At 51.3% G+C, this 22431-nt stretch overlaps 8 protein-coding genes across 8 annotated transcripts; 5 read left to right on the forward strand and 3 right to left on the reverse strand.

The window, feature by feature from the left end:
- Nucleotides 1-158: 158 nt before the first annotated feature.
- Nucleotides 159-2790, forward strand: BDQ94DRAFT_179600 (MRX complex nuclease subunit). The gene is made up of 2 exons (XM_026773427.1): nt 159-229; nt 280-2790. The coding sequence occupies exons 1-2, from the start codon at nt 214-216 to the stop codon at nt 2655-2657; spliced, it is 2394 nt and encodes a 797-aa protein (XP_026631497.1). The 5' UTR covers nt 159-213; the 3' UTR covers nt 2658-2790.
- BDQ94DRAFT_44368 (acyclic terpene utilization AtuA family protein) lies at nt 2791-5162 on the reverse strand. The gene is made up of 3 exons (XM_026775791.1): nt 4887-5162; nt 4476-4825; nt 2791-4426 (listed from the first exon to the last, which is right to left on the reverse strand). The coding sequence occupies exons 1-3, from the start codon at nt 4912-4914 to the stop codon at nt 2924-2926; spliced, it is 1881 nt and encodes a 626-aa protein (XP_026631498.1). The 5' UTR covers nt 4915-5162; the 3' UTR covers nt 2791-2923.
- An 85-nt stretch (nt 5163-5247) lies between these two features.
- Nucleotides 5248-6489, reverse strand: BDQ94DRAFT_133957 (pyridoxamine 5'-phosphate oxidase family protein). Its single transcript, XM_026764381.1, has 3 exons — nt 6440-6489; nt 5854-6385; nt 5248-5756 (listed from the first exon to the last, which is right to left on the reverse strand). The coding sequence occupies exons 2-3, from the start codon at nt 6244-6246 to the stop codon at nt 5412-5414; spliced, it is 738 nt and encodes a 245-aa protein (XP_026631499.1). The 5' UTR covers nt 6247-6385; nt 6440-6489; the 3' UTR covers nt 5248-5411.
- A 2727-nt stretch (nt 6490-9216) lies between these two features.
- Nucleotides 9217-11124, forward strand: BDQ94DRAFT_133959 (aldehyde dehydrogenase family protein). The gene is made up of 4 exons (XM_026764382.1): nt 9217-9377; nt 9448-10649; nt 10707-10776; nt 10830-11124. The coding sequence occupies exons 1-4, from the start codon at nt 9313-9315 to the stop codon at nt 10984-10986; spliced, it is 1494 nt and encodes a 497-aa protein (XP_026631500.1). The 5' UTR covers nt 9217-9312; the 3' UTR covers nt 10987-11124.
- Nucleotides 11125-11776: 652 nt separating this feature from the next.
- Nucleotides 11777-14363, reverse strand: BDQ94DRAFT_165618 (M20 family metallopeptidase; the record flags this gene model as incomplete). Its single annotated transcript, XM_026770359.1, has 4 exons — nt 11777-12009; nt 12076-12209; nt 12267-13045; nt 14256-14363. 4 exons carry the CDS (start codon nt 14361-14363, stop codon nt 11777-11779), a joined length of 1254 nt encoding a protein of 417 aa, XP_026631501.1.
- A 168-nt stretch (nt 14364-14531) lies between these two features.
- Nucleotides 14532-15753, forward strand: BDQ94DRAFT_165619 (wax synthase family protein; the record flags this gene model as incomplete). Its single annotated transcript, XM_026770360.1, has 2 exons — nt 14532-15145; nt 15237-15753. The coding sequence occupies 2 exons, from the start codon at nt 14532-14534 to the stop codon at nt 15751-15753; spliced, it is 1131 nt and encodes a 376-aa protein (XP_026631502.1).
- A 2138-nt stretch (nt 15754-17891) lies between these two features.
- BDQ94DRAFT_179602 (uncharacterized protein) lies at nt 17892-20765 on the forward strand (the record flags this gene model as incomplete). Its single annotated transcript, XM_026773428.1, has 1 exon — nt 17892-20765. The coding sequence occupies one exon, from the start codon at nt 17892-17894 to the stop codon at nt 20763-20765; it is 2874 nt and encodes a 957-aa protein (XP_026631503.1).
- Nucleotides 20766-21256: 491 nt separating this feature from the next.
- Nucleotides 21257-22310, forward strand: BDQ94DRAFT_133963 (blue light-inducible protein Bli-3). The gene is made up of 3 exons (XM_026764383.1): nt 21257-21639; nt 21744-22152; nt 22217-22310. The coding sequence occupies exons 1-3, from the start codon at nt 21439-21441 to the stop codon at nt 22237-22239; spliced, it is 633 nt and encodes a 210-aa protein (XP_026631504.1). The 5' UTR covers nt 21257-21438; the 3' UTR covers nt 22240-22310.
- Nucleotides 22311-22431: the final 121 nt, after the last annotated feature.

Consider the following 22431-nt stretch of genomic DNA (forward strand, 5'->3'; position numbering starts at 1 on the left):
CCCAATATGGTTATAGTTCATTCCTGACCGTCATTGATCTATCCGTGTTTCCAGGCAGCATACCTCTACGGTAGCCTGCAGGCTACTTAGTAGACGCCTGTAATATTACTCTTTTGGGATTCGTCATCTGTCCTCTCTTAGAATTTGCTTTTCTTAATATCGGTGGCTCTTCTCCTATCTCCTTGACTTTTTTGTGTATTAGTTCTCTTCACGATGCCCAGATTAGATGGTAAGTATAATTCCTCCTCTCTGCTGATTGCCCGTTGCTGATGCATCCAGACTCGGAAACGATCCGCATTCTTGTCTCTACAGACAACCATGTCGGATACAATGAACGGGATCCCATCCGTGGTGATGACAGCTGGAAAAGCTTTCATGAGGTAATGTGTCTGGCCAAGGAACAAGATGTGGACATGGTGCTTCTGGCAGGCGATCTCTTCCACGAGAACAAGCCATCGCGCAAGTCCATGTACCAAGTTATGCGCTCCATTCGTATGAACTGTCTCGGCGATAAGCCTTGCGAACTGGAGATGCTGAGTGATGCGAGCGAAAATTTTCAGGGTGCTTTCAATCACGTGAACTACGAGGATTTGGATATCAATGTGGCTATTCCCATTTTTTCAATTCACGGCAATCATGATGATCCGTCCGGAGAAGGACATCTGGCTGCACTGGACCTACTTCAGGTGTCGGGGTTGATCAATTACTATGGACGGACCCCCGAGTCAGACAATATTCAGATTAAGCCAGTTCTGCTCCAGAAAGGACGCACGAAACTTGCTCTTTACGGTATGAGCAATGTCCGCGATGAGCGTCTATTTCGCACGTTTCGAGACGGCAAGGTCAAGTTCTACCAACCCTCAATCCAGAAAGAAGACTGGTTCAACTTGATGTCTGTCCATCAGAACCATTATGCACACACCGAGACAGGCTATTTGCCCGAGAATTTCCTCCCCGAATTCCTGGACCTCGTCGTCTGGGGCCACGAACACGAGTGTTTAATCAACCCGCGATTGAACCCCGAGACCAAGTTTCACGTCATGCAGCCCGGCTCATCCGTGGCGACATCCCTGGTTCCTGGCGAATCAGTGGCCAAACATGTAGCCATTCTCAGTATCACAGGCCGGGAGTTCAAATGCGAGCCCATCCGTCTCAAGTCCGTCCGCCCATTCGCCATGCGCGAAATCATCCTTTCCGAAGAAAAAGGCGCGCAAAAGCTTGCCCGCAAGGACAACAACCGCACGGAAGTGACTCGCCTTCTCATGGAGATTGTCGAGGAACTGATCGAAGAAGCGAAAACGGAATGGCTAGAAATGCAAGATGAGACAGCAGAAGACGAAGAGCTAGAAGTCCCACTACCACTAGTGCGACTGCGCGTGGAAACCTCAACGCCAGAAGGAGGCAGTTATGACTGCGAGAACCCGCAGCGATTCTCCAACCGCTTCGTAGGCAAGGTCGCCAATGTGAACGACGTCGTCCAGTTCTACCGCAAGAAGAAAAACACCAACAGTACGCGCAAACCGGGTGAAACCGACCTCGACGAGACAGCAGTCTCACACCTCTCCACCCTCGACACCGTCAAAGTCGAACAATTAGTGCGCGACTTCCTCTCCGCACAGTCTCTGACCATCCTCCCACAGAACTCCTTCGGCGACGCAGTCGCCCAATTCATTGACAAAGACGACAAACATGCCTTGGAAATGTTCGTCAACGAATCACTCGAGAGCCAAATGAAGCACTTACTGGCCCTAGATCGTGACCACGATCTAGAGGAAGAAGAAGAAGTGGCAGAAAGCTCCCTACAAAAAGCCATGGAGAGATATCGCACTCAAATGGAAGACATGTTCTCCCGCGGTATCAAGAAACGCACCCGCGGCAAGAAGCGCTTCAAGCCCAAGCCCGACGGCTGGGACACCGAATTCGACGGTGTCTGGGAGGACCAACCCGGCGCTCTCATCCACTCCGACAACGAGGACGGCGATCCCAATGAAGACGTAGCCGGCGAGGATGGCGCCGAACCACCCACCACATCACGAGCAACATCATCCACACGCGGCCGCGGCCGAGGCCGTGGCGGTAGAGCTACCACCACTGCCGCTACAACCCGCAAAACCGCCACCACAAAAGCAGCACCTGCTACTACTTCTTCAAAGAAAACCACAACCTCTACTAAAAGCCGCAAACGCCGCACCGTCTCCTCCGACGAAGAAGATGAACAAGAGGACGTCATAATGCTCGACGACGACGATGATGACGACGATAACGCAGCCACCTCCCTCCCCAACATAGACGAAGAGGATGATGATGACGATGACGACGATGACTCCCTCTTCGTCAAACAACCCGCCAAATCCACTACCAGTACTAGATCTCGGAGAACAACAACAGCAGCAACAGCGAAAGCAACAACACAACGCCGCAAAGCTCCGTCTCCAGCACCTTCATCCAATACAGTTGGAGGAACCGGACAAGCTACGCGAAGAACTCGGGGCAAGCAAGCAACTCAGACAACACTGAATTTCGTAGGCTCGCAGAGTAGTGTGCGAGGGACGGCGGGGTCTGGGAGATCAACGAGGGCTACGAGGGCGGCGAGTGAGGATATTGAGGATGATAGTGATGCGTTTGAGCCGATGGCTAGTAGTGCGAGGCGCAGATAATGAATTATAGTCAAGGGGGTGAGGGAGAAGAAGAACAAGAACAAGAAGAGATGTTGTTTGGTCAGCGTGGCATAAGCTATTTGCTTACTTGTAGCTGTTGCATTTATGGCGTCAAATGATATATATGGATGAGGGCTAGTTACGAGATACCGGTTCGGACACAAACAGAAGCTTCGACTAGTAATACCTTACGGACTACTATTACTACTCCATTTCACCCATGACGGAGCCGTCTGGCAGATCAGACTTCTCCAGCAAAAAAAACCCTACAACTTCCCCCTCTCCAAAAACCGAACCGGCAAATCGACATGCCTCGCTCTTAGAAACTCCGCCACGTTCTTCCCCAAGAAGTCCACTGTCGTAGTAACCCCCACTCCCCTATCCAGCAAATTTCTGAACAGAAAATGCACAGCCCTCAAATTCTGCAACTCAAATCTTTCAACCCTCAGCTCGGGATTCGCATTATACTTCTCGCCCAGGAGTTCCCTGATTCCAGACACAGATAATAACGACCGAAGCCATCGGTACTCGTCTGCATGACGGACCCAGAACCCGCAGTTCGCGTCCGGGCCTTTGTCGCCGGACCGGGCGTGGACGATCCAGCCCAAAGGGCCGCGGATAGTGGGGCCGAAGTCCAAAGTGGGATTGTCGGTGACGGATTGGGAGGGTTGGCGGGAAGGGTAGATTTTTGTGATTGGGGGTGGAGGGATAGTGAGGGTTTGATGGAGCCAGGGGAGGTGGACTTGATGGTTGATGTCGGATTGGGGCAGGAGGGTGACGTGGTATTCGTAGACGGGACGGGGGAAGCCTTGGCGGGTGTCGAGGTGGAAGGTGGCCCCCGGGTAGCCTTGCATAATGGTGTCGACAATGGAGCGGAGGAAGTGCATTGGGGAGAGATCGTCTGCGTGGCGGGCTTGGGCGACGATGCGGAGGCAGACGGTGGCGCTGCTTTGGTCGTCGGGGTTCTCAGGGGCAGAGCCAAGGGTTGCGAATTGGAGGCTGGTGAATTTGGGAGTATACGGTGAGAGGAGTCGGCGAATCTGGGATTCGAGCATGCGTGCCTTGGAAGGGATGTCGAGGCCTACGAGGAAATAGACCGCTTCCGCTTGAAAGCCTCCGCGGGCTGTGATGCCGACTTTGGTGGTCGGGGGTGGTGGTCCGGAGCGGACGCCGTGGAGGGCGACGCGGTTGGGGCTGATTTGCTCGAAGTGGATGTCGTTCAGGATAGCGGTTACGTCGGAGTTGAAGTACCATGGGCCTTGGATCTCATATAGGAGCTGTGAGGAGCAGGTGTCGATGGTGACGGCGCCCCCGCGCGCGTAGGATTGCATGGTAATGATTACTTTGCCCTCTGGGGAGATCTCCGCAATGGGATATCCAATGTTGGACCAGCCGTCAGGACCGACGTGTTCCAAGGTCTTGAAGCCGGTGAAGTTGCCGCCGCAGACATAGTTGCTGCATTCGATGAGATGGCCAGCCACGAAGGCGTTGGCTAGCTGATCGAGGTCAGTGCGGTTCCACCCATGGAACCAGTATGCAGCTCCAATGACGGGGGATGCATCAGAGACTCGTCCGCAGAGTACGATATCAGCCCCTTGGGATAGAGCGGCGGCAATTCCGAGTCCTCCCAAGTAGCACTGAGCAAAGATGGGCTCGAAAGGCCAATTGGAGAGGGATTCGCCAGTATAGATGTTGGTGAAGGCTGACTTGCCCGACGACAATGCAGCTTTGACGGTTGACAGGACTTGGTCTCCAGAGACCCAAGCTACCTGGGTTTCATGTGAGCATGGCTTCTTCAGAGGTCATTTTGAGAGTGACCTTGAGGTTCAGTCCTTTTGCTTCCACCATCTGTTTGACCACCTTGTAGAGGCCCTCCGTGTCTGTGTTTCCTGCATTCACCGCAACTTTGATGCCGTACTTTGCCAGGTCTGAGAGGGCCGGGTTCAGGGCCTGGAGAAAGCCGACTTCATAGCCTGGTGCATCGATGGTCGAGGATCCATTTGTGCCTTTTTCTTTCCGCTGATGCTGTTCTACTGTACGGGCAGCCGATGCCACCATATTTGCCTCGCTCATGTAGTCAGCAATGATCACATCGACTGGATCTTGAGGATAATTGCGAGCGAACTCGGCGATGGCATGGCGACGGTCAGCGTTGGACCCGGAGGCACCTATTCAGTTTGGTCAGTGAATTATAACGGTCTTGGGGCGGTTCAAAGTCGACCGACGTACCAGCTATACGTACCGAGCGTTGGGCCATGGTAGTATGTATAGTATAGGCGTATTCACCGCTACAGTAGAAGTGGTGTGAATATCAGGCGGGGAACAGAGTATCTCGTCCAGCCATAAACAGTGTTTATATAGCACTTCCAGTGTTCATTGCCTAGCTAGCCAGTCCCAAGGAATCGAGAAAAGTTGCACATAGTGCGAGTTCGTCTCCAGTGAGATGCCGAGGACATTCGGTTGTTTGGGAAGAAGATGCGGGGATCTGCTTTCACCTGCCGCATTGCGGTCGGATCGACCGGCAAGAGAAGATGAGCAACCTACGTGAAATTGAGTTACGCAGGCATAATGATCAACAAGTCGCATTAATGCGCCACTATGCGGGAGGCACCAGTTGAAAGAAGCTCAACCAAGCAACAGAGGAGAAGGAAAGTGTAAGTCACATGTGGATCAGATGAGCGGTCACGCCACCAGGCCAGCTCCAAGTGGTTACAAGCAACAGACCCTTCAGTTTTATCTCATTTCCTATTATAATTACACGTATCCCGCCCATTGCAGGATAGCCATAGAGACGAATAACAGCAAAATGGAGGTTTTTACCATCTCAATCTCGTCTCTATGACGGCGGGTCCAGTTGCCCAACCGCTTCACCCAGACAAGCTGATGGTTATCCTTCAGCGCCCTGTGTAGTCCAGGTAGCCCGTCAAGACTTCGTACGTTCCACTCCTTCTGGTAGGTGCGAAGCTCATTGGCTTCGACCCTTTTGCCTGTCCAATGGCCTAGGGTATCGCGATCTTGGAGATACGGTTTGGTGTTGTTGGTTTCGGGATCGACTTGCAGGGACAATCGCGGGACGCCGTAACCGCAAGAACGTTGAACCTGTAGCCCGTAACATGCATCGCATCCGTTGTTAGCAGCGTATCTTGCTCGCGGCAATAAGCCAGAAGGCACTTCTAGGAGGAGTCGGGGAGAGAACCTTGAAGACATTCAGACGAATGATAGCCCGCGCTCCCACCACTTTCTTGCCTCCCATCCGCTCGAGGTAGTCAGAGAATTCAGGCTCATCGTATTCGATAACAGAGCCAGTGCAGAAGAAGCGTACAATGCCTGGCGAGGCATCAAAGGAGCAGAACATAATGGTAAGTCGACCGTTCTCGCGCACATGGCTTATGGTCTCACTTCCCGAGCCCGTGGCATCAACGTAGGCTGCCTCGTTAGGACCCAGGATGGCGAACGACGAGTCAGGAAACCCTTTCGGCGACACATTCACATGTTTTCCTTGCAGAGGTGCAGAGGCCACGAAAAAGACGCTTTGGCGCAAGGCCCAGTCTCGGAGCTCTGGGGTAATTGATGGCCAGAATGTTGGCATTTTACGTTCGTTAGCAGCGGGATGGATATATGACAGTCAGAAGCGGATCAAGAGAGTAGCAGGCTGCAGCAGAGTAGTATCAAGAGGGGGTTGTGAAGCTAGGGGCTTCTTATAGGCGCATAATCGGCGAAGACAAAGACTAGTACTAGTCAAGGTCAAGTAGTAACAGGTATGAGTCAGGCTGCTGTCCTACCTCAGGTCTTTGTCCTTATTCGCAGAAATATCACAGATTTTAAGTTAATAAGCTGCACGCACTGAAAGCTGTGACTGACACCATTCAGTCGGGGGCTGCATACCCTCAGGCCACCCATTGACTTCTTGCCGGGGAGTGATGGCCAGACTCCAGAGTATCCCAACCCCGCCGATCGGCATTGATAACGCGGTGTTGTTGTAGCATTGCATTGCAGCACAACAACACATACCATCCATGAGTCACTTGATCGCAAATATTCCCGGATCGGGCCCTGTTATTAAAACATTCTTTCCGATATCTCTGCCGGTGAACCAAATAGGTTCACAACAAATTGAACCAGCAGTCCAATATCTTTCAGTGCACTTATAAAGACCTCGCGAAGACGTCTCCTATATCATAACCGAAGAAATTTCTTCACCATCAACAGTGCCATGAGGTCACTAAATATTAGTTCTGCATGTGCTCTAGCTCATGTAAGCATCTAGGACGCAATCTATAGCATCATCCCCTTTCCAGTACATTAGAACGTCTGTCATACCAGAAGAGCGCCTCAGAATGAATGAAAAGTCTCCCGATAAAATTCAAAGACGAGTAAGCGATAAATCCAGCTGAGATTTACGGGGAAGAGCTATCCCGAGATTGTTATTATGGCTGTTGTCGGTGTCAGAAGCATCAAGCTTCGTCTAGAGGAAAACCAGGCAACAAAGAGTAGATTCCGTTTTTCAGCCGACCGTTTCAGTGATCAACTAGGAAATTGGCAGCAGTCCCGACGGGAATAAGGATTATACAGGCAGAATTCGCTGGGGTTTGGTGAGATCAGAACAGTCTTAACCTCCCGCCGGTATAAATCAACCCGAAGGTACGAGGTTCGCTTTTTCGGGAAAGATCGCAATCGGTATCAAGGAGAGCAGAAGCCGAGGCTGGATCCGGCAGGTACAAGCAAAAGCAAACCTCACGAGGTGCGTAAGCGGCCGCTACGGGGTAGAGCCGGAGATAAGGGATGAACTGTGTAAGCTGCAGGACTGGAACTGCATGTAATTAATCCCTTGAGAGGGATCAGGTTTCTATTACATGGGTACATAGTTGCTATCTACTTGACTGAGCCGGGATTTGGTGTCAATGATACAGTGTTAATGCATACTAGACTAGACTATGCATTGTCATGGCAGCGGGATCCCCCGAGATCTCTGCCGTTTCAGATAGAAACCTGGTCATAGTAAACGACGGAGAGTTCTGTATAGATTGACATTTCATAGTAGTGGATAGGGTTAGTTGGATAGAACTAAGTGGTGGGGAAGCAGCTTCTGGGCGGAACAACTGTAGACTGCAGAATTATGAGTTGGGGTACCTTGGGATCATTAACGCAGAGAGGGGAGGAGGGGAGGAGGGGAGGGGTGAGTGGTTGAAGGTGTAACATCTAGCCCGAGACGGGGCTAGGAGGTCTTAGATGGCTGCCCAGTAGTAAACGGTCCAGTGTATCAGCCGACCACCCCCAGGTTTGAATCCTTACCAGCTCGGGCTAAACTCCCGCCCGTCGCAGCAGCAGGCGAAGGTGTCATTGTGGCTAAACCTCAACGGTACCCGCTAGTGACTTGGCGCTAGTGGATGGGTCACTTTGGAGACTAATCAGACTAATGCCTTGGGACCTCAGCTTCGTTGCATTTCCCCTCTTTGTGTTGTTGTTCATGATGGTTTGAGGATTGAGTAGTGAGATCTCACTAGTCAGTGGCTAATTGGACTATACAGGGATGTTTGAAAAGTGCGCGAACTAGCATCTACTAAGTAGTAATCCCCATCATGAAAGGAACAAGGTGACTGGCTGACTAAAATGTTACAGCTTGCAGGTCAACAAACTAGCTCAAGAGACTAGATTCCACTTGGTCCCCGCCACTTACACCGAGGTGGAGGGTTTCCGGAAATACGAAAAGAGCTTGCTCCATTGCTGTGAGTAATACTTCCCTAGTGAGTTACAAAGGAGATGATTGATAACTCACGACTAATAGGTTGCCTAGCTACTAGCCTCTTCTTCTCCCGGCCGCGCGAAGGTCCTCCATTCTTCTTCGGTATGATGTAAGAGGAAACCAGATGTAACTAGTAACCATATCAAGCCAAGACACGATAACCATCCCCTTCCACTACCAGTACCAGTACCACAGGGACTCTTCGAAGGGATGAATAGTTACAAAGTCAAAATGGCTGACACAGGGGGAATCTGGGTAGTGGTGGTGGTGGTGGCCAGGAAAAGAGCCACGGATAGCGAAACCCCGCACGATCGCTGCCGAATTGTTGGATAGAGTGGGGAACGGGCTGGCATGTGGGAATTCACCTACTTTTCAGGTTCCCTTCATGCCCCGGTCACTTACGCTTTACCGCGATATAATATAATATGATGGTTACTTATAGGGGTCTCGGGAGTACGTAGGTTAACTCGCGGTGGGTTTCGGGCTCAAGGAGCTCGGTCTCTCCAATCGGAGCATCTAGAAGAGGGGGTGGTTATCCGCGGAGGGATTAGAATGAGGTAAATGGCAATGGATGAGACCCGGAATTTCTCCCATGGATCCGACTAGACCAGTCCAATTGAACTAAACTAAACCCAGTGGACGAGGATGATCTCCGCTGGCGTTTCCCCCTCGCGCCTCGCAAGCTTCCCCTCCCTTCAACCATCAACCATCAACCGTCAAACCAACTTCTCTTTCCTCTTTCTCTCTCTTCCCCCCCACTTCCACCCCACCACTAGTACAAAGCAACTAAACTTCCTGTCTGCTTTATTAATTGATAGCTCTCCCCTCCCTCCGCTCTTCTTTCTTCTTCTCTTCCCTCTCTCTCTTTTTTTTTTTCTCTTCTAACCAACACCTCCTCTCCCATATCTCATCATGTCTGACCTCTTCACCACCATCACGACCCCCAACGGCGTCAAATACGAACAGCCTCTGGGCTTGTATGTTATCCCCGGCGTCCCGTCCTCTCGATATCGCGCTTTTGGAAACTAACCACTGTTTACTTTACAGGTTCATTGACGGCGAATTCGTCAAGGGCGCCGAAGGCAAGACCTTCGAGACTATCAACCCCAGCAACGAGAAGCCCATTGTCGCCGTTCACGAAGCCACGGAGAAGGATGTGGATACTGCCGTTGCCGCTGCTCGCAAGGCCTTCGAGGGCTCCTGGCGCCAGGTCACTCCTTCCACCCGTGGCCGCATGCTGACCAAGCTGGCCGACCTTTTCGAGCGCGATGCCGAGATCCTGGCTTCCATCGAAGCTCTGGACAATGGCAAGTCTATCACCATGGCCCACGGTGATATCGCTGGCGCCGCCGGTTGCCTGCGCTACTATGGTGGCTGGGCCGACAAGATCCATGGTCAGACCATCGACACCAACTCCGAGACCTTGAATTACACTCGCCACGAACCCATCGGTGTCTGCGGACAGATCATTCCCTGGAACTTCCCCTTGCTGATGTGGGCCTGGAAGATTGGTCCTGCCATCGCTACCGGTAACACTGTTGTTATTAAGACTGCTGAGCAGACTCCTCTGTCCGGTCTCTATGCCGCGAAGCTGATCAAGGAGGCTGGCATCCCCGCCGGTGTGGTTAACGTCATCTCCGGTTTCGGTCGTGTGGCCGGTTCCGCCATCTCTCACCACATGGACATCGACAAGGTCGCCTTCACTGGCTCCACCCTTGTTGGCCGTACTATCCTCCAGGCCGCCGCCAAGAGCAACCTCAAGAAGGTGACCCTCGAGCTGGGTGGCAAGTCCCCCAACATTGTCTTCAACGATGCCGACATTGACAACGCCATCTCCTGGGCCAACTTCGGTATCTTCTACAACCACGGTCAGTGCTGCTGTGCTGGTTCTCGTATCCTGGTTCAGGAAGGCATCTACGACAAGTTCATTGCCCGTCTCAAGGAGCGTGCTCTCCAGAACAAGGTCGGTGACCCCTTCGCCAAGGACACCTTCCAAGGTCCCCAGGTTTCGCAGCTCCAGTTCGACCGCATCATGGAATACATCCAGCACGGTAAGGACGCCGGTGCTACCGTGGCTGTTGGTGGTGAGCGTCACGGCACCGAGGGTTACTTCATCCAGCCTACCGTCTTCACCGACGTCACCTCCGACATGAAGATCAACCAGGAGGAGATCTTCGGCCCCGTCGTCACTGTCCAGAAGTTCAAGGACGTCGAGGACGCTATCAAGATCGGCAACAGCACTTCTTATGGTGAGTTCTTTTTCGCCACTAAATTGCAGTGTGTCAAGTGCTAATCTTTCGTCCTAGGTCTCGCTGCCGGTATCCACACCAAGGATGTCACCACCGCCATCCGTGTCTCCAACGCCCTCCGTGCTGGGTAAGCTATACTTAACACTACATTCCTGTATTCATTCACTAACATGCACATAGAACCGTCTGGGTCAACAGCTACAACTTGATCCAATACCAGGTTCCCTTCGGAGGATTCAAGGAGTCCGGTATCGGCCGCGAGCTCGGCTCGTACGCCCTCGAGAACTACACCCAGATCAAGGCCGTGCACTACCGTCTGGGCGACGCTCTCTTCTAATTTAATAATTGAAACCATGAGAAAATGGGGAGAGTTCGCTTCAGCGACGAGCTCGTGGATATTGGGTTACCTTCTTCGCAGATAGCCATGACTGGTTCATGCAAAACAATCAGGATACGAATTTACGATGATTACAAATTGTTCTTACATTGCAGTAACTGTAGACCTTTGTACATATAGTCTGTCTCAAGCTTCAACCCCCACATAATCTTGGTACTGGCTATAATCACTCCCCTGTGGTGAACTAGAACAAACCACCACCCCTCCCACTGGTTCATTTGCAATCGACCTCCATCAGGCCATTGCATATCGTACCCATTGTTACACGCCCAAATTCCCGGGACAACCACCGGCGAGTTTGAGTAGCCTGGGTCTAGTCTCGGGAGAATTACTACGCCGAGAAGAGAGACCCCCTCGGGTCGAAGATGGCCCGAAGCGAGGACATTCATCAGCGAATACACAAGGACCGAATGATTGGTTATGTCACCGATGTTGATGATGATCAGTCATTCAAAAAGACAGCTAATTTCATTCTTCAATACTCCATAGGTTGATTGATTACTTGCTGGTGCCGAAATTAGGTGTTCGGGAACTATACATTCATTATCTTATCGGTTCTGGTAGAATGCATCGATTTACATTTCATTCAACCTCCAAGTTCATATATTTGTGAGGACTCTACTATCTGGTAGTATTGCGATCTACGCGTCTATTTACTACTTAATATAGTTATTAAGTATCAACCATCATTGCATGACAATAGATCCGTCGCATGAATAGTAGCAGAGTTCTATCGCAACTTCTTATCCTTCTCGAAGTAATCCTTCACTTGGGCCGCGAAACTCTCGTCGGTCAGGACCTTGAGTCCGGCTACAGCCATGCCCTTTCCTACTGACATGGTTATGTTGTGGGCTTCTTCTGTCTTTGCTGAATCGCGGAAGGCCTCGGTGTGCATTGCTGTTCCGGGGGGTGTGGGGATGAAGTAGTGGCCGTGGAAGGAGGGGACTTCGTAACTTATATTACCTATAGTTGTTTCTGGTCAGCAAAGAAGAGATGGTGATGTTATGAAAGAGTTGACTGTGTGCATACCCATATCTGTGCTGAACGCACCGATATCCTTCTTTTGCAGATCGCAGTAGTATTTCATTCCCTTGGAACCCATGTACCGGGTAAATTCTTTACATAGGCCCTCGTTGGGTCGAATGTCCGCGTATGGGTCCATTCTGTTCAGGTGTTAGTCTCACTATCTTTCAATAAAATAGAAAGGAATAAGATCATACGCAGAAACAATATCGACTTCACAGCCCGTAGCTAGCGCCGCTCCTTTCATGCAATTCTCAACGCGCTCCCGCAAAGCATTCATCTCCTTCAACGTCTCAGATCGGACATTCACTCGAATCTGCGCCTTATCTGGAATGACGTTGTGAGCAGTACCCCCCTCCGGGATAATGATATTGATCCTATCAGTGGGCCTGATATGCTGTCTAAGCAAACCAACAGCCTGGTATGCCAATGATGCCGCATCAAGAGCATTAACACCCGCCCAGGGCATCTGAGCCGCGTGCGCAGGTTTCCCTTTGAAATCTGCTAGGAACCCCGTTGCCGCTAAGCAGGATCCAAATGCGACGCCCGCAGAGCCCGCAGGCATATGAGGGAATTGGGGTGTTGGGTGGCTCATTAACGAGGCAGTTGTGTTCTTCAGAGCGCCCGCTTCGATCAGTTTGATCTTACCGCCGCCGCCCTCTTCAGCGGGGGTTCCTAATAAGCGCACTTTCCCCGGGACCTTGATTCGCTTCATCACGTCAACGACACCCAGGAATGAGGCGATGGAAGAGACGGCGATGAGGTTATGGCCGCATCCGTGACCTATCTCTGGGAGAGCGTCGTACTCTGCGCAAAAGTCGACTGTTTCTCCGTCTTTGTCACCGTATTCGGCAACGAAGGAGGTCTCCTGGCCGTATGCTTGACGGATTACTGCTACACCTGCGGCCTCTAGGTAGTCGCAGATTGCGTTGTGGGCTTTGTGTTCTTTGAAGCACAGCTCTGGGTTGTCGTGAATCTGGACACTTGTTAGATGTTGAATGCTGAGATGGAAGATGGACTTTTCCTTGCCTTAACGCTCAGTTCACGAAGACCTGCGCTGGCCTGATCAATAACCTGTGAGATTATTCTCTCCATTTCTGTTGGCGTGCCTATCGTGCGTCCTATCATGCAGTCTTGAAGTTGGTGTAATCGTGACAGCAGGCAGCTTTGATAATGAACAATAAATAGGCAATTTCTTTCGTTTGACAGATGGTCTAAGACCTCATTTGAGGAAGACTTGCTGGGGGATAGAAAGCGTGAAGAAGGTAGATGCGCGGGAGAAGAATGATCAGCGAGAGGGGTCCGAGAAGGACTCTCTGGGGAACTGGTATGTCATTGGACCGGCGTTTGAAAAGTCACCAAATCGCCGATTGAAGATTCGGCTTAGGATATACTACTATTTTACTCACCAAGCCTCCGTCTAACAGTCTTGTTACATTTCCCCGCAAACCGACGATGGCACTTGACCTGAGCGTACTATACTCCAACTTCGGCGTTCTCTCTCGGCAAACCAAGAAGCCTCGCCGAATGGAAGATGACTTGCAAAGTGCCGGTCTCCTTTCCAGCCACAGGTGAATACACGACAGCTGGCTATGAATATCTTGTGCAAACATGTTGGGTTCCTTATATTCCTCTTTTAAGTTCTTGAGATTCCCCAAATTCCTCTTCTTTTTTCGGTTTGTATACAGGTACGGCTCCAGGAATAAAGTGCAGGAAATCAGGGCTACCAACAAAGGCAACCATTACCAGGTTGATCCACACACAATACAAGCATACTGACATTGGCGAGTGATATATGCAGTTACGGAATGGTTCAGAACTTCAACTAGTTGCTTGAAACACTTCAGCTAGGTGTCTATCTTGCAGGGGAAGTCACCCACATAGTCGATGTTGCGGAACCTTGCGGGAAAACATGATCGCCAACTACCACACCAGGTTACACCTGATTGATGGCAATGGAAATGGCTCACATTGCTCTCATAGCCGCAATACATTGCCTTGAGGCTGTTTCGTGAGATCTTGCACTTGGCAAACACCCTCTACGGCTCACATCCCCGAATGACGAATCCAGGCTTTGCCTCGAGATATTGGTTTAAATAAAGATGACCCCCTTCAATACCTTCTGTTCATCAAGGATGCTCGCCTGTTGTCGCACGAGAAAGTGGTGCGAGGCCTGCAGCTGTTACATGGGCATCCACCTGAGCCGTTAAAACCCGGCCCTTCCGCGCCCCTGATGGCACTGCCTCGAGGGTCAACGACTGTCTGGTCAGCAGCAGTCTCAAGACCTTCGACATATTCGTCTCAGCTGCCGATGCTTCAAACCACCAAGCGAGATGGCAACCTCACTGGACCTCCTTTGCACCATTGTAACTACACTTCAAAGCCTCATTACGGTCGCCCTCATCGCTAGAACGCCTCGGAACTCCTTCCTACGTTGGATATGCGTCCCTTCAATTACTTACATGGCCTATATCGAAGGCGTTCTGATCAAGATGACCGATCATCATACCTATGCCAAAGTCACTCTTAGTGGCATGCCATTCACTGTACTCATCCAACATATAAACCTGCTTCTGATTGCCAAAGTTGATCTAGCAGGGCAGCCGGGTACGAATGCAGGGAAACTTGCGTCTGCTTTTGCCTTACTCCAGTCTACCCGTGGTATCGGCACACCCTGGCAAGTCAAGAATATTCCGAGTCACCCGCTTGTGCTTCGAGCAAAACCACCCAGCCGAGGCCAGTTCATAAGAAGGCAGCTAGCGATTGCAATATGGGAAGTTCTGGCCTTGATTCTCGTGCTCACGTCATTAGCAACTCATGATGTGCAGGATGACGATGGGTCATACATATACGGATCAGGGCGCGAATTCCAGTTGGCAGATTCTAGCATGAAGCAGCTTCTCGGACGAGTCACAGTCACCTTTCTCTTTGGGTTCCCCGGATCGATGCTTTTCCTGGACGCTATGTACCGGATGGCATCTCTAATCTCAGTAGCGGCCAGAATGACAACAATTGCTTCGTGGCCCCCGGAGTTTGGGAGCCTGGCCGACACGTCTACTGTTCGTGGATTCTGGGGGTTAGTTCACATTTTCTGCCCTTCATTCCACTTCATCTCATTGTTGCTTCTTGAAGCGAGATAGCTCCTGCTGACATATAACAATACCCAGCAAATTTTGGCATCAAAACCTCCGCTGGTCATACACCGGTGTTTCAACAGCAATCACCTGCCGTATCCTCGGCCTTCCCAAGCCCTCCCTAACAGAGCGATATCTCAACCTGACCATAGTTTTCATTCTCTCCGGGTTAATGCATGTATTCACAAACGTCGCCAGTGGAATCGAAGGGGGAAACACCGGCGCAATGTTGTTTTTCATCGCACAAGCCGGTGCCATCATGTTTGAGGACGCGGTCCAACACTTATGGGCTATCTTGTCACGAGGAGAGAAAAACACTGCTGCTGAAACACCTTTCTGGCAGCGATGTGTTGGATTCATGTGGGTGTTTTGCTGGTTGGCTGCAACATTTCCCTGGTGGTGGTATCCTATCATACGGATGCTGGTGGCATATGACTGGACTGGGGTGTTGGATGTTGTTCAGGGTCTGGGAATGACCAAGTCTAATCTTTCTGTAGTGGTGACTGTTGGTGCGGTTGTTTTGCGGCTGGGGTTTGGTACTGAGATCTGAGGTTGGACGTTTAGTCTGGTATCTATAGTGTGACTGGTCCGACTGGGGTTGCATGTCATGAGTATCGGTTGGGATAAGTCGAACGCGGTGCGATAGTCCACTCAGGGACATGCCTCTTATCAGGCCGCTTTTTTTTGTATCAGAAAGTTTGTCGTCCAAATATTTTTCCATAATAGAAATAGGAAACAGTGTTGTATTATGTTAACTTAGTGGAGAAGACGGTTTTGTGTAGGAAGTTATGCAAAGCTCAAACGCACTACTCATGCATGTAATCCGTTTCAGGGGAAGCTTACAACCCTTACGAAGAATCCAATCATGAGAATCCATCTCCAAATTGTTGGCTCGGCGCAGAGTAAGCCCGTGTATGAGGTTAGGCAGGTTTTAACAGATTATATTTGCTATCTAGAAAAGCGTGATATATGAAATCTTTGCCACTGTGTATCAGGCTAGGGGTTTTTTCTCCCTCATATTTGGTATTAAAAAAAGGGAGATTTTGAGACCCAAGTACAAGACACCCAGCGACAAGTAGCATGATTGACTGTGGATATTTCAATTGGATGGTAAACCAACGTGAGAGAGCGTTCGTTTCAGGCAGCGTCTTGGTCCAGTTGCAAGTAATGCTCTAATGCAGCCTCGCTGACGACGTGAGAACTGTTCTAGTCATGCATAAAGCCATTCATAGTTAGGTCTAGTACCTATCACTGAGACCAAGCATCTATCTCCTGCTGCCATTAAGCTCATCTGAGCGTGTTTCTATCACTGGTCGGATATACCATTGTGCCTTAAGACGCGACAAGCTACCTTCCTGTTACACGATAGTGCAAGGCACATTCAACCCGGTGATCAAACAAAGGGGCCGTTTCCCTCATAATCGACTGGCAGGCCTTAATGTGCTGATCAGGTTCGAGAAAGGAGAAGACACCGGATCCGGGGAATGGTATGTCACCCATGTGGCTCGTATCCACTTCCGATTCCTTTGAGAGCCTTGTTGAGCTGACACAAATAGGAGATCCGGATGTGCTGGACTGAGATCTCCTCAGGCAATGTGTAGGTTCTTTTCGTGTTCAGAATATGTTGTGGCCGAGAATTAGGCGATCAATGGTTGAACTCCGTCCTCAAGCTTTCCATGTCAGTAACACTTAACGCAACTAAAGTCAGCCTGATGAGTAGGTACCTTAACATCACAGCTCCCTCCTTTCAAGACCAACTTCCTCCTTGCAACAGATTCTGGTGGGCGGTTTTCGCCCCAAAAACGAAACGGTTCCCCTGAAAGAACAACATCTGATGTCAGCTGGGACACGGAACGATCTGCTCCCTGATGTGCCTGGCCGGGTGGACTCTGCCACATGGCTATGTCGTAGGATAATCGCTTCTAGATCGGCTGAGACGGAAATGAAGTTGGATCGTCTCTGGGGGCGGAAGTTGAAGGTGGAAGGGAGGCTTTGCGAGAGAATCTCATCCGCCTTCTCTTTTGGCCCCTCCTCCACTCTCTCTTCTCTTCCGTTGCCTCTGAGAACATTTTCCCACCACATCCCACATCCACCATCATTTTTCGTTATGCGAATGTTTCTGCCCAGAGTGAGTCTGGTTCTCAAACCTGCTGCTGAGCTGAACAGTCACTAACTATTACTCAGTGTCGCGCTCGTCGCAATCCGGGTTCCTCGCAGATTCTGACGCGATTTGGCCCCAACGCCATCGCGAACTAGTTTCTCCAAGAGCACAAGTGCTCTAGCGACCGTGTTGTTGTGTTGCCTTTCTCAGTCAACTTGCTCCAAACACTGCCACGACCCTGCTAGCTGATCCTCCGTCAGCAGAGCACTTGTGCTTGCCTGTGCCCCAGTCGCCTGGTCATTGGTTGGGCTATGCTCTCGCAGGCACCCTTTTCATGGCCAGGTTCTAGCTTCTGGGCTTGCTGATACCGCAGGTCCGCGTGGGCCCTGTGACTAAATTCAAAACATTATGGACCCAAGCCCATGGCTTTCAGGATTCAAGCCCAGGGTGGGCTTGCGTATCAGTCGAAATCGGGTCCCAGGGGTATGTCATCCGCAGGCTGCGACGTATATCACCCTTGTCCGTCCCTCCCAAACTATTATAGACCTTTTTTCTGGACCTTTCTGGACCTATAGCGGTGATTCTTCATGATCGCCCTGCATACCATGTCCGACTATACCTCGGGTCCTTATGCACCCATTCGCTGCAGATCTCCAATAGCCCCTCCACGCGCCCCGTTCAGTAACCCGCAAGGCATAAAGTCAGTGGACAGCCTCGCCTCCTCCAGGTCTACTCTCTATTTTCTCCCAAACGATATTCTCGAGGACCACACCGAAGATAGCGCGGGTCGCGCCCAACACAACCAATTGAAAATGCCGCCCCCAGATGTTGACGACAAACTACTCCTCGCGGGACTGGAAACGACTTGGGACTCGGCAGATAGATTGGCTGTGCCACATCTACACATACCCAAGACAAGGGCAGATGAATACGGCCCGCCCAGCCCATGCTATTCATACACATCTAGCGCGAGTTCTGCGACGCGCTCACCATCAGCGTCCGAGTGGAGGTTCAAGCCTCTACCCCCGGTCCCTGGAGTAAGTGGCAGCGCGCATTCGAGAGGATCTGGTAGATCAAGTGGCGGGCAGAGCTCTCTCAGAGAGTCCCCTACGAGCTATACGCCTCAGCCTCTAGCACTTCGGCCTACGACACCCCGCCCTATAACTCCTGTATCTTCGACATCTAGACCAACTACACCTCAGCCTCACGCAGCGCCCTTTGGTGCAGTACCTCGGCCTACAACGCCACGTCCTCTTACGCCGGTGTCTTCAACATCCAGACCTACAACACCTCTTCCTCCAGCAGCACCTTTCGCTGCAGCATCGCGGCCGATGACACCCCCATCTATGTCTTACCGACCAGCAACCCCTCGGCCGACCACCCCCAGGCCTGTGACTCCTCTACCTACCATTCCTCAGCCTTCCACACCCCGATCTACAACTCCCCGTCCCACTACCCCGCGACCTACAGTGGCAATCCCAGACACGGGAACGGCCACGAACCTTAGGTATGAGCATGTGCCAGTGCTTACCGGCTCTTTACCAGCCGGAAAAGGGTCTAGGGATGCCCCTGAGTGGCCGCAAACATTCGGTATCAAAACTGAACAATTGCCGCCTGCCACGAGCAACCATGGCTACGGCCATAATCCAAAACGCTCGAGCCCGACAGACTTGCATGTCCAGCAAAAGCAGCCAGTGAAGAAGACATCAAAACAGGAGCTAAAGCCAGATGGTGACGACAGACCTCTGTGGCAGTCATTAAAGGCAGGGGTACGGCGTGTCCTAACCCGTAAAGCCGTTTCCCACGATGGTGGAGCGCTCAAGCACAGCAAAACGAAAAAGAACAAGTACCAGAATGTGCGCAGAGCATCAATCATTGTTCGCATGTCGACGATACCACCTGTTCAGCGCCCGCCGGAGGACGATAATGGCCAGGGTTTTCTTGACGGCCAGGAAGATGACGGTCACTATGAAGACGCCATAAAGCGAATGAAGAATGTCCTAGCGAGTTTGCTCGAGGATGGGTACACTATGGACATGATTTTGCAAGCAGAATCTAATCAGCAATTTCTCCGATCGCTTTTTACGAGGGTGCAGAACGAACCACTTCTTGGTGTTGACACTGCACCTTCTAACTCACCCCCACCGACTTCACACTCCTCCTTACCCCCAGACCATACATGCGAACTCCCTCCCCAGGATTTCCATCAGCCTGAGGCAGTTGACAAGCCGGTTGATCAGCCTGTGAGCCAGCTGTTTGACAAGCCAATTCGACGGCCTACGTTAGGTGATGACAATGAAAGCAGCTGGGAATACGTTGGCTACGACGAGGACGAAGCATTCACTGAAGGTGCACCCTCCGTGCGCTTCTTTACAGGTCCTGCGCTTGATGAAAGATCAGAGCCACGCAGTTCCGTTCCACCATTCGCGGCAGTCATGGCCGCCTTGGATGACGACCTGCAGCGCATGACATCCAACCGATGGAGCCTCTCCAAGTCCGGCATGGAAGACATGATCTTGAATATCCTTCTCCAGATCGACGACCTGGATGACCTCTTCTCCTTTGCTCAGACCAGCAAAGCCACCTACCACGTTTTCAAACGCCACGAACTCCCGTTGATGGAGAACACCATTAGACGCAGATCCCCTGCAGCCTGGGAACTCCGTCAGATGAGTGATATCCATGAAAATACAGATCCGCAGGATGTGCCCTCTGCAACGGTCTACTACCGTTCCGTAACCCGCGATCTCCGCGCCCTCGCCACCCTTAAGGGCTTGATGATGACCCATTGCAGAGGAGTCATGCGCACCAGCTCATACGCTGCCCTTGCCCGTCCGTCCAGTGCAGGCGCCCGCCGGCTAGACAACGCCATCTGGCGTGTTTGGACCTTCTGCTTCCTCTTCGGAATGCAGACAGGTAGAGAAACAGACATGGACGGACAAGTCAGCTGGCTCCGCGGGGAAACCGGATCCCCGTTCCAGCCCTGTCCAGACCCCAAGGACGTAGCCAGCATTCTGTTTGACCCTCCTCCGGGCTTCGGAGAGGGCAATCCCGGAGGCCTCACGGTGAGCGACATGCAAGACATGGACGAGGTATGGACGTGTATGAAGTACATGCTGGGATTCCTGCGCGGTGAAACCGAGCGCGCCCGCCGTTTCGGCGTGTTTCAGAGCGCTGGCGTCTCTCTAGAGCGGAATCAGGGCATGATCGTGCTGCATGAATGGATCAATTATCTGTTGACCCTGGGGCCGGAGGCCGTGGTGGAGCTGGCGCCTCTAGGGCCGGACACTCATGCGGAGACTACGTTCCAGCGAGCTATGTCGCGGGGGTGGACGACGTGGTCGGCTCCCGAGCCGGGGTCGACGCGAAGTGCGTTCCTGACGGATGCGCTGGGGCGGGTATCGGGAGGGTTGCGACGGTTGGAGGAGTTGCAGATGACGCTGTGGTATAGTTATGTGTGAGCCTATAGACTGATCTAATGAGTAATGACATATTAAGTGACTTGACTTGACTCAACTCCAACTGAATGATCAACAACGTGGCTGTAAATAATGGGTTACTACTATTCTAGATGTGGACTAAACTACTTGGACCCAGACACCACACTAAGATATATAGATTCCGCTTTGTCTAGTAGTTACCCAATAGTACCAGTAGAACAACCAAAACCATGGATTTTTCTAGAAAGTAAATATGTCTCTACCACTCTTAAATCCAGTCCTGATCCAGAGGGTTATCCCGCAGTCATCCAATGGTCCCAACACTAAGTACTTTCGTATATACTCGGGAATGACGGGACTCCCCAAACCCAACCACCACCACCACTCAAAGAATTAACCCAGGAACCACAATGCTACAAGGTACTCCCGATCGTCACCACTGACATCAATCTGACAATGACACCATTCCCACACTCCATTCATCATTCTGGCTAAATATAGTCTTGACTAAAGCAGATTGACCAATTACCACCCTGACGTCACTTCTACGCCATCCAATCCAACCCTACTATATCATATAAACAACCCCCAGCTCCCATACAGTCCCTCTTCCTCCAACAATTCATCTTTACAATTGACTATTCTATCAAATCCATCCAAACCAAACCAAACCAAGCAAAGAAAATCAACCAAAATGTCCTCCACAATCCCCACCACGAGCGGCACCCAGCCCCTCGACCCCTACAAAGCCAAATCCCTAGACGACGACCTCCCCCTCGCCCAAAAAATCACCGACCTGTCGACCTTCATCACAGAACAGAAATTCGGCATGCTCACGACAAAGTCCTCGGACGATGATTTGCTCACGAGTCGGTGTATGGCTCTTGCTGGGAAGGTAGCATAGCATTTCCCCCCGTCTCTCCCATACCTCATACATACCGAACCACATTTATGAATGAATGTCTTCCCCCAAACTAATACACATGAACGATGTAATAGGAAAGAGGCGACACCACCCTAATCTTCCACACGAACCTCTTCAGCCACAAGACTATGGATTTGACTGCCCACCCCACTGAAACCAACATGTCTTTCTTAGACCCAATCAGCGGGTCGTGGGCATCTATTTCCGGAACGGCGAGTATCGTGGCTGATAAGGAGACCGTCAAGAAGTATTACTCGCCGGCGCTGCAGGCGTGGTTGGGCGATTTGGGGGATGGCGTGCATGATGGTGGACCCGAGGATCCCCGGATCGGGGTGATTAAGCTGGAGGCGAAGACGGCGGTGTATGCGGTCTCCAGGAAGGGGGTTATTGGCCGTGCGGTGGAGACGGTGAAGAGTGTTGCTAGGGGGGATGTGCCCGCTGTTAATAGTATTAGGGAGATCGGGAGGGGGGAGTTTGATGAGTGTAAGTTTTTGTTCTTTCCTTTGGGAGTTGGGTTGGGGGTAGTTGCTGACTGATTGGGTTATAGGGAGACGGACGCATCCTGAGTAATTCTGTGGGTGTTGTTGGGTGAGTGCTGGTATGGGCTATGAGATATGAGCAGTATTATGTTAGTTCGGTGTCGGACTGTAAGATAATCAATCAATTATGTGCTAGCTTCAAGCTGCAAAGTAGATAACTTTGGTCAAGTAGGACCAGTCAACAAGAGAACGAGTATGAAAATAGCGCCAGGCTGTATCTGAC

The sequence above is a fragment of the Aspergillus welwitschiae genome (assembly GCF_003344945.1).
Source record: "Aspergillus welwitschiae strain CBS 139.54b unplaced genomic scaffold BDQ94scaffold_2, whole genome shotgun sequence".
Lineage (NCBI taxonomy): Eukaryota > Fungi > Ascomycota > Eurotiomycetes > Eurotiales > Aspergillaceae > Aspergillus > Aspergillus welwitschiae.

Excerpts from the sequence above, each read along its gene's own strand:
- BDQ94DRAFT_44368 (XM_026775791.1), bottom strand. The coding sequence starts at position 4,914 with ATGGCCCAACGCTCGGTACGTATAGCTG. Across the intron at positions 4,826-4,886 it reads ACGCTCGGTACGTATAGCTG|GTGCCTCCGGGTCCAACGCT; the intron begins GTACGTCGGTCG and ends CAAACTGAATAG. Across the intron at positions 4,427-4,475 it reads CAAAAGGACTGAACCTCAAG|GTAGCTTGGGTCTCTGGAGA; the intron begins GTCACTCTCAAA and ends CATGAAACCCAG.
- BDQ94DRAFT_133957 (XM_026764381.1), bottom strand. The coding sequence starts at position 6,246 with ATGCCAACATTCTGGCCATCAATTACCCCAGAGCTCCGAGACTGGGCC. Across the intron at positions 5,757-5,853 it reads TTCGTCTGAATGTCTTCAAG|GTTCAACGTTCTTGCGGTTA; the intron begins GTTCTCTCCCCG and ends TACGGGCTACAG.
- BDQ94DRAFT_133959 (XM_026764382.1), top strand. The coding sequence starts at position 9,313 with ATGTCTGACCTCTTCACCACCATCACGACCCCCAACGGCGTCAAATAC. Across the intron at positions 9,378-9,447 it reads TACGAACAGCCTCTGGGCTT|GTTCATTGACGGCGAATTCG; the intron begins GTATGTTATCCC and ends TTTACTTTACAG. Across the intron at positions 10,650-10,706 it reads CGGCAACAGCACTTCTTATG|GTCTCGCTGCCGGTATCCAC; the intron begins GTGAGTTCTTTT and ends CTTTCGTCCTAG.
- BDQ94DRAFT_133963 (XM_026764383.1), top strand. The coding sequence starts at position 21,439 with ATGTCCTCCACAATCCCCACCACGAGCGGCACCCAGCCCCTCGACCCC. Across the intron at positions 21,640-21,743 it reads GTATGGCTCTTGCTGGGAAG|GAAAGAGGCGACACCACCCT; the intron begins GTAGCATAGCAT and ends ACGATGTAATAG. Across the intron at positions 22,153-22,216 it reads GAGGGGGGAGTTTGATGAGT|GGAGACGGACGCATCCTGAG; the intron begins GTAAGTTTTTGT and ends ATTGGGTTATAG.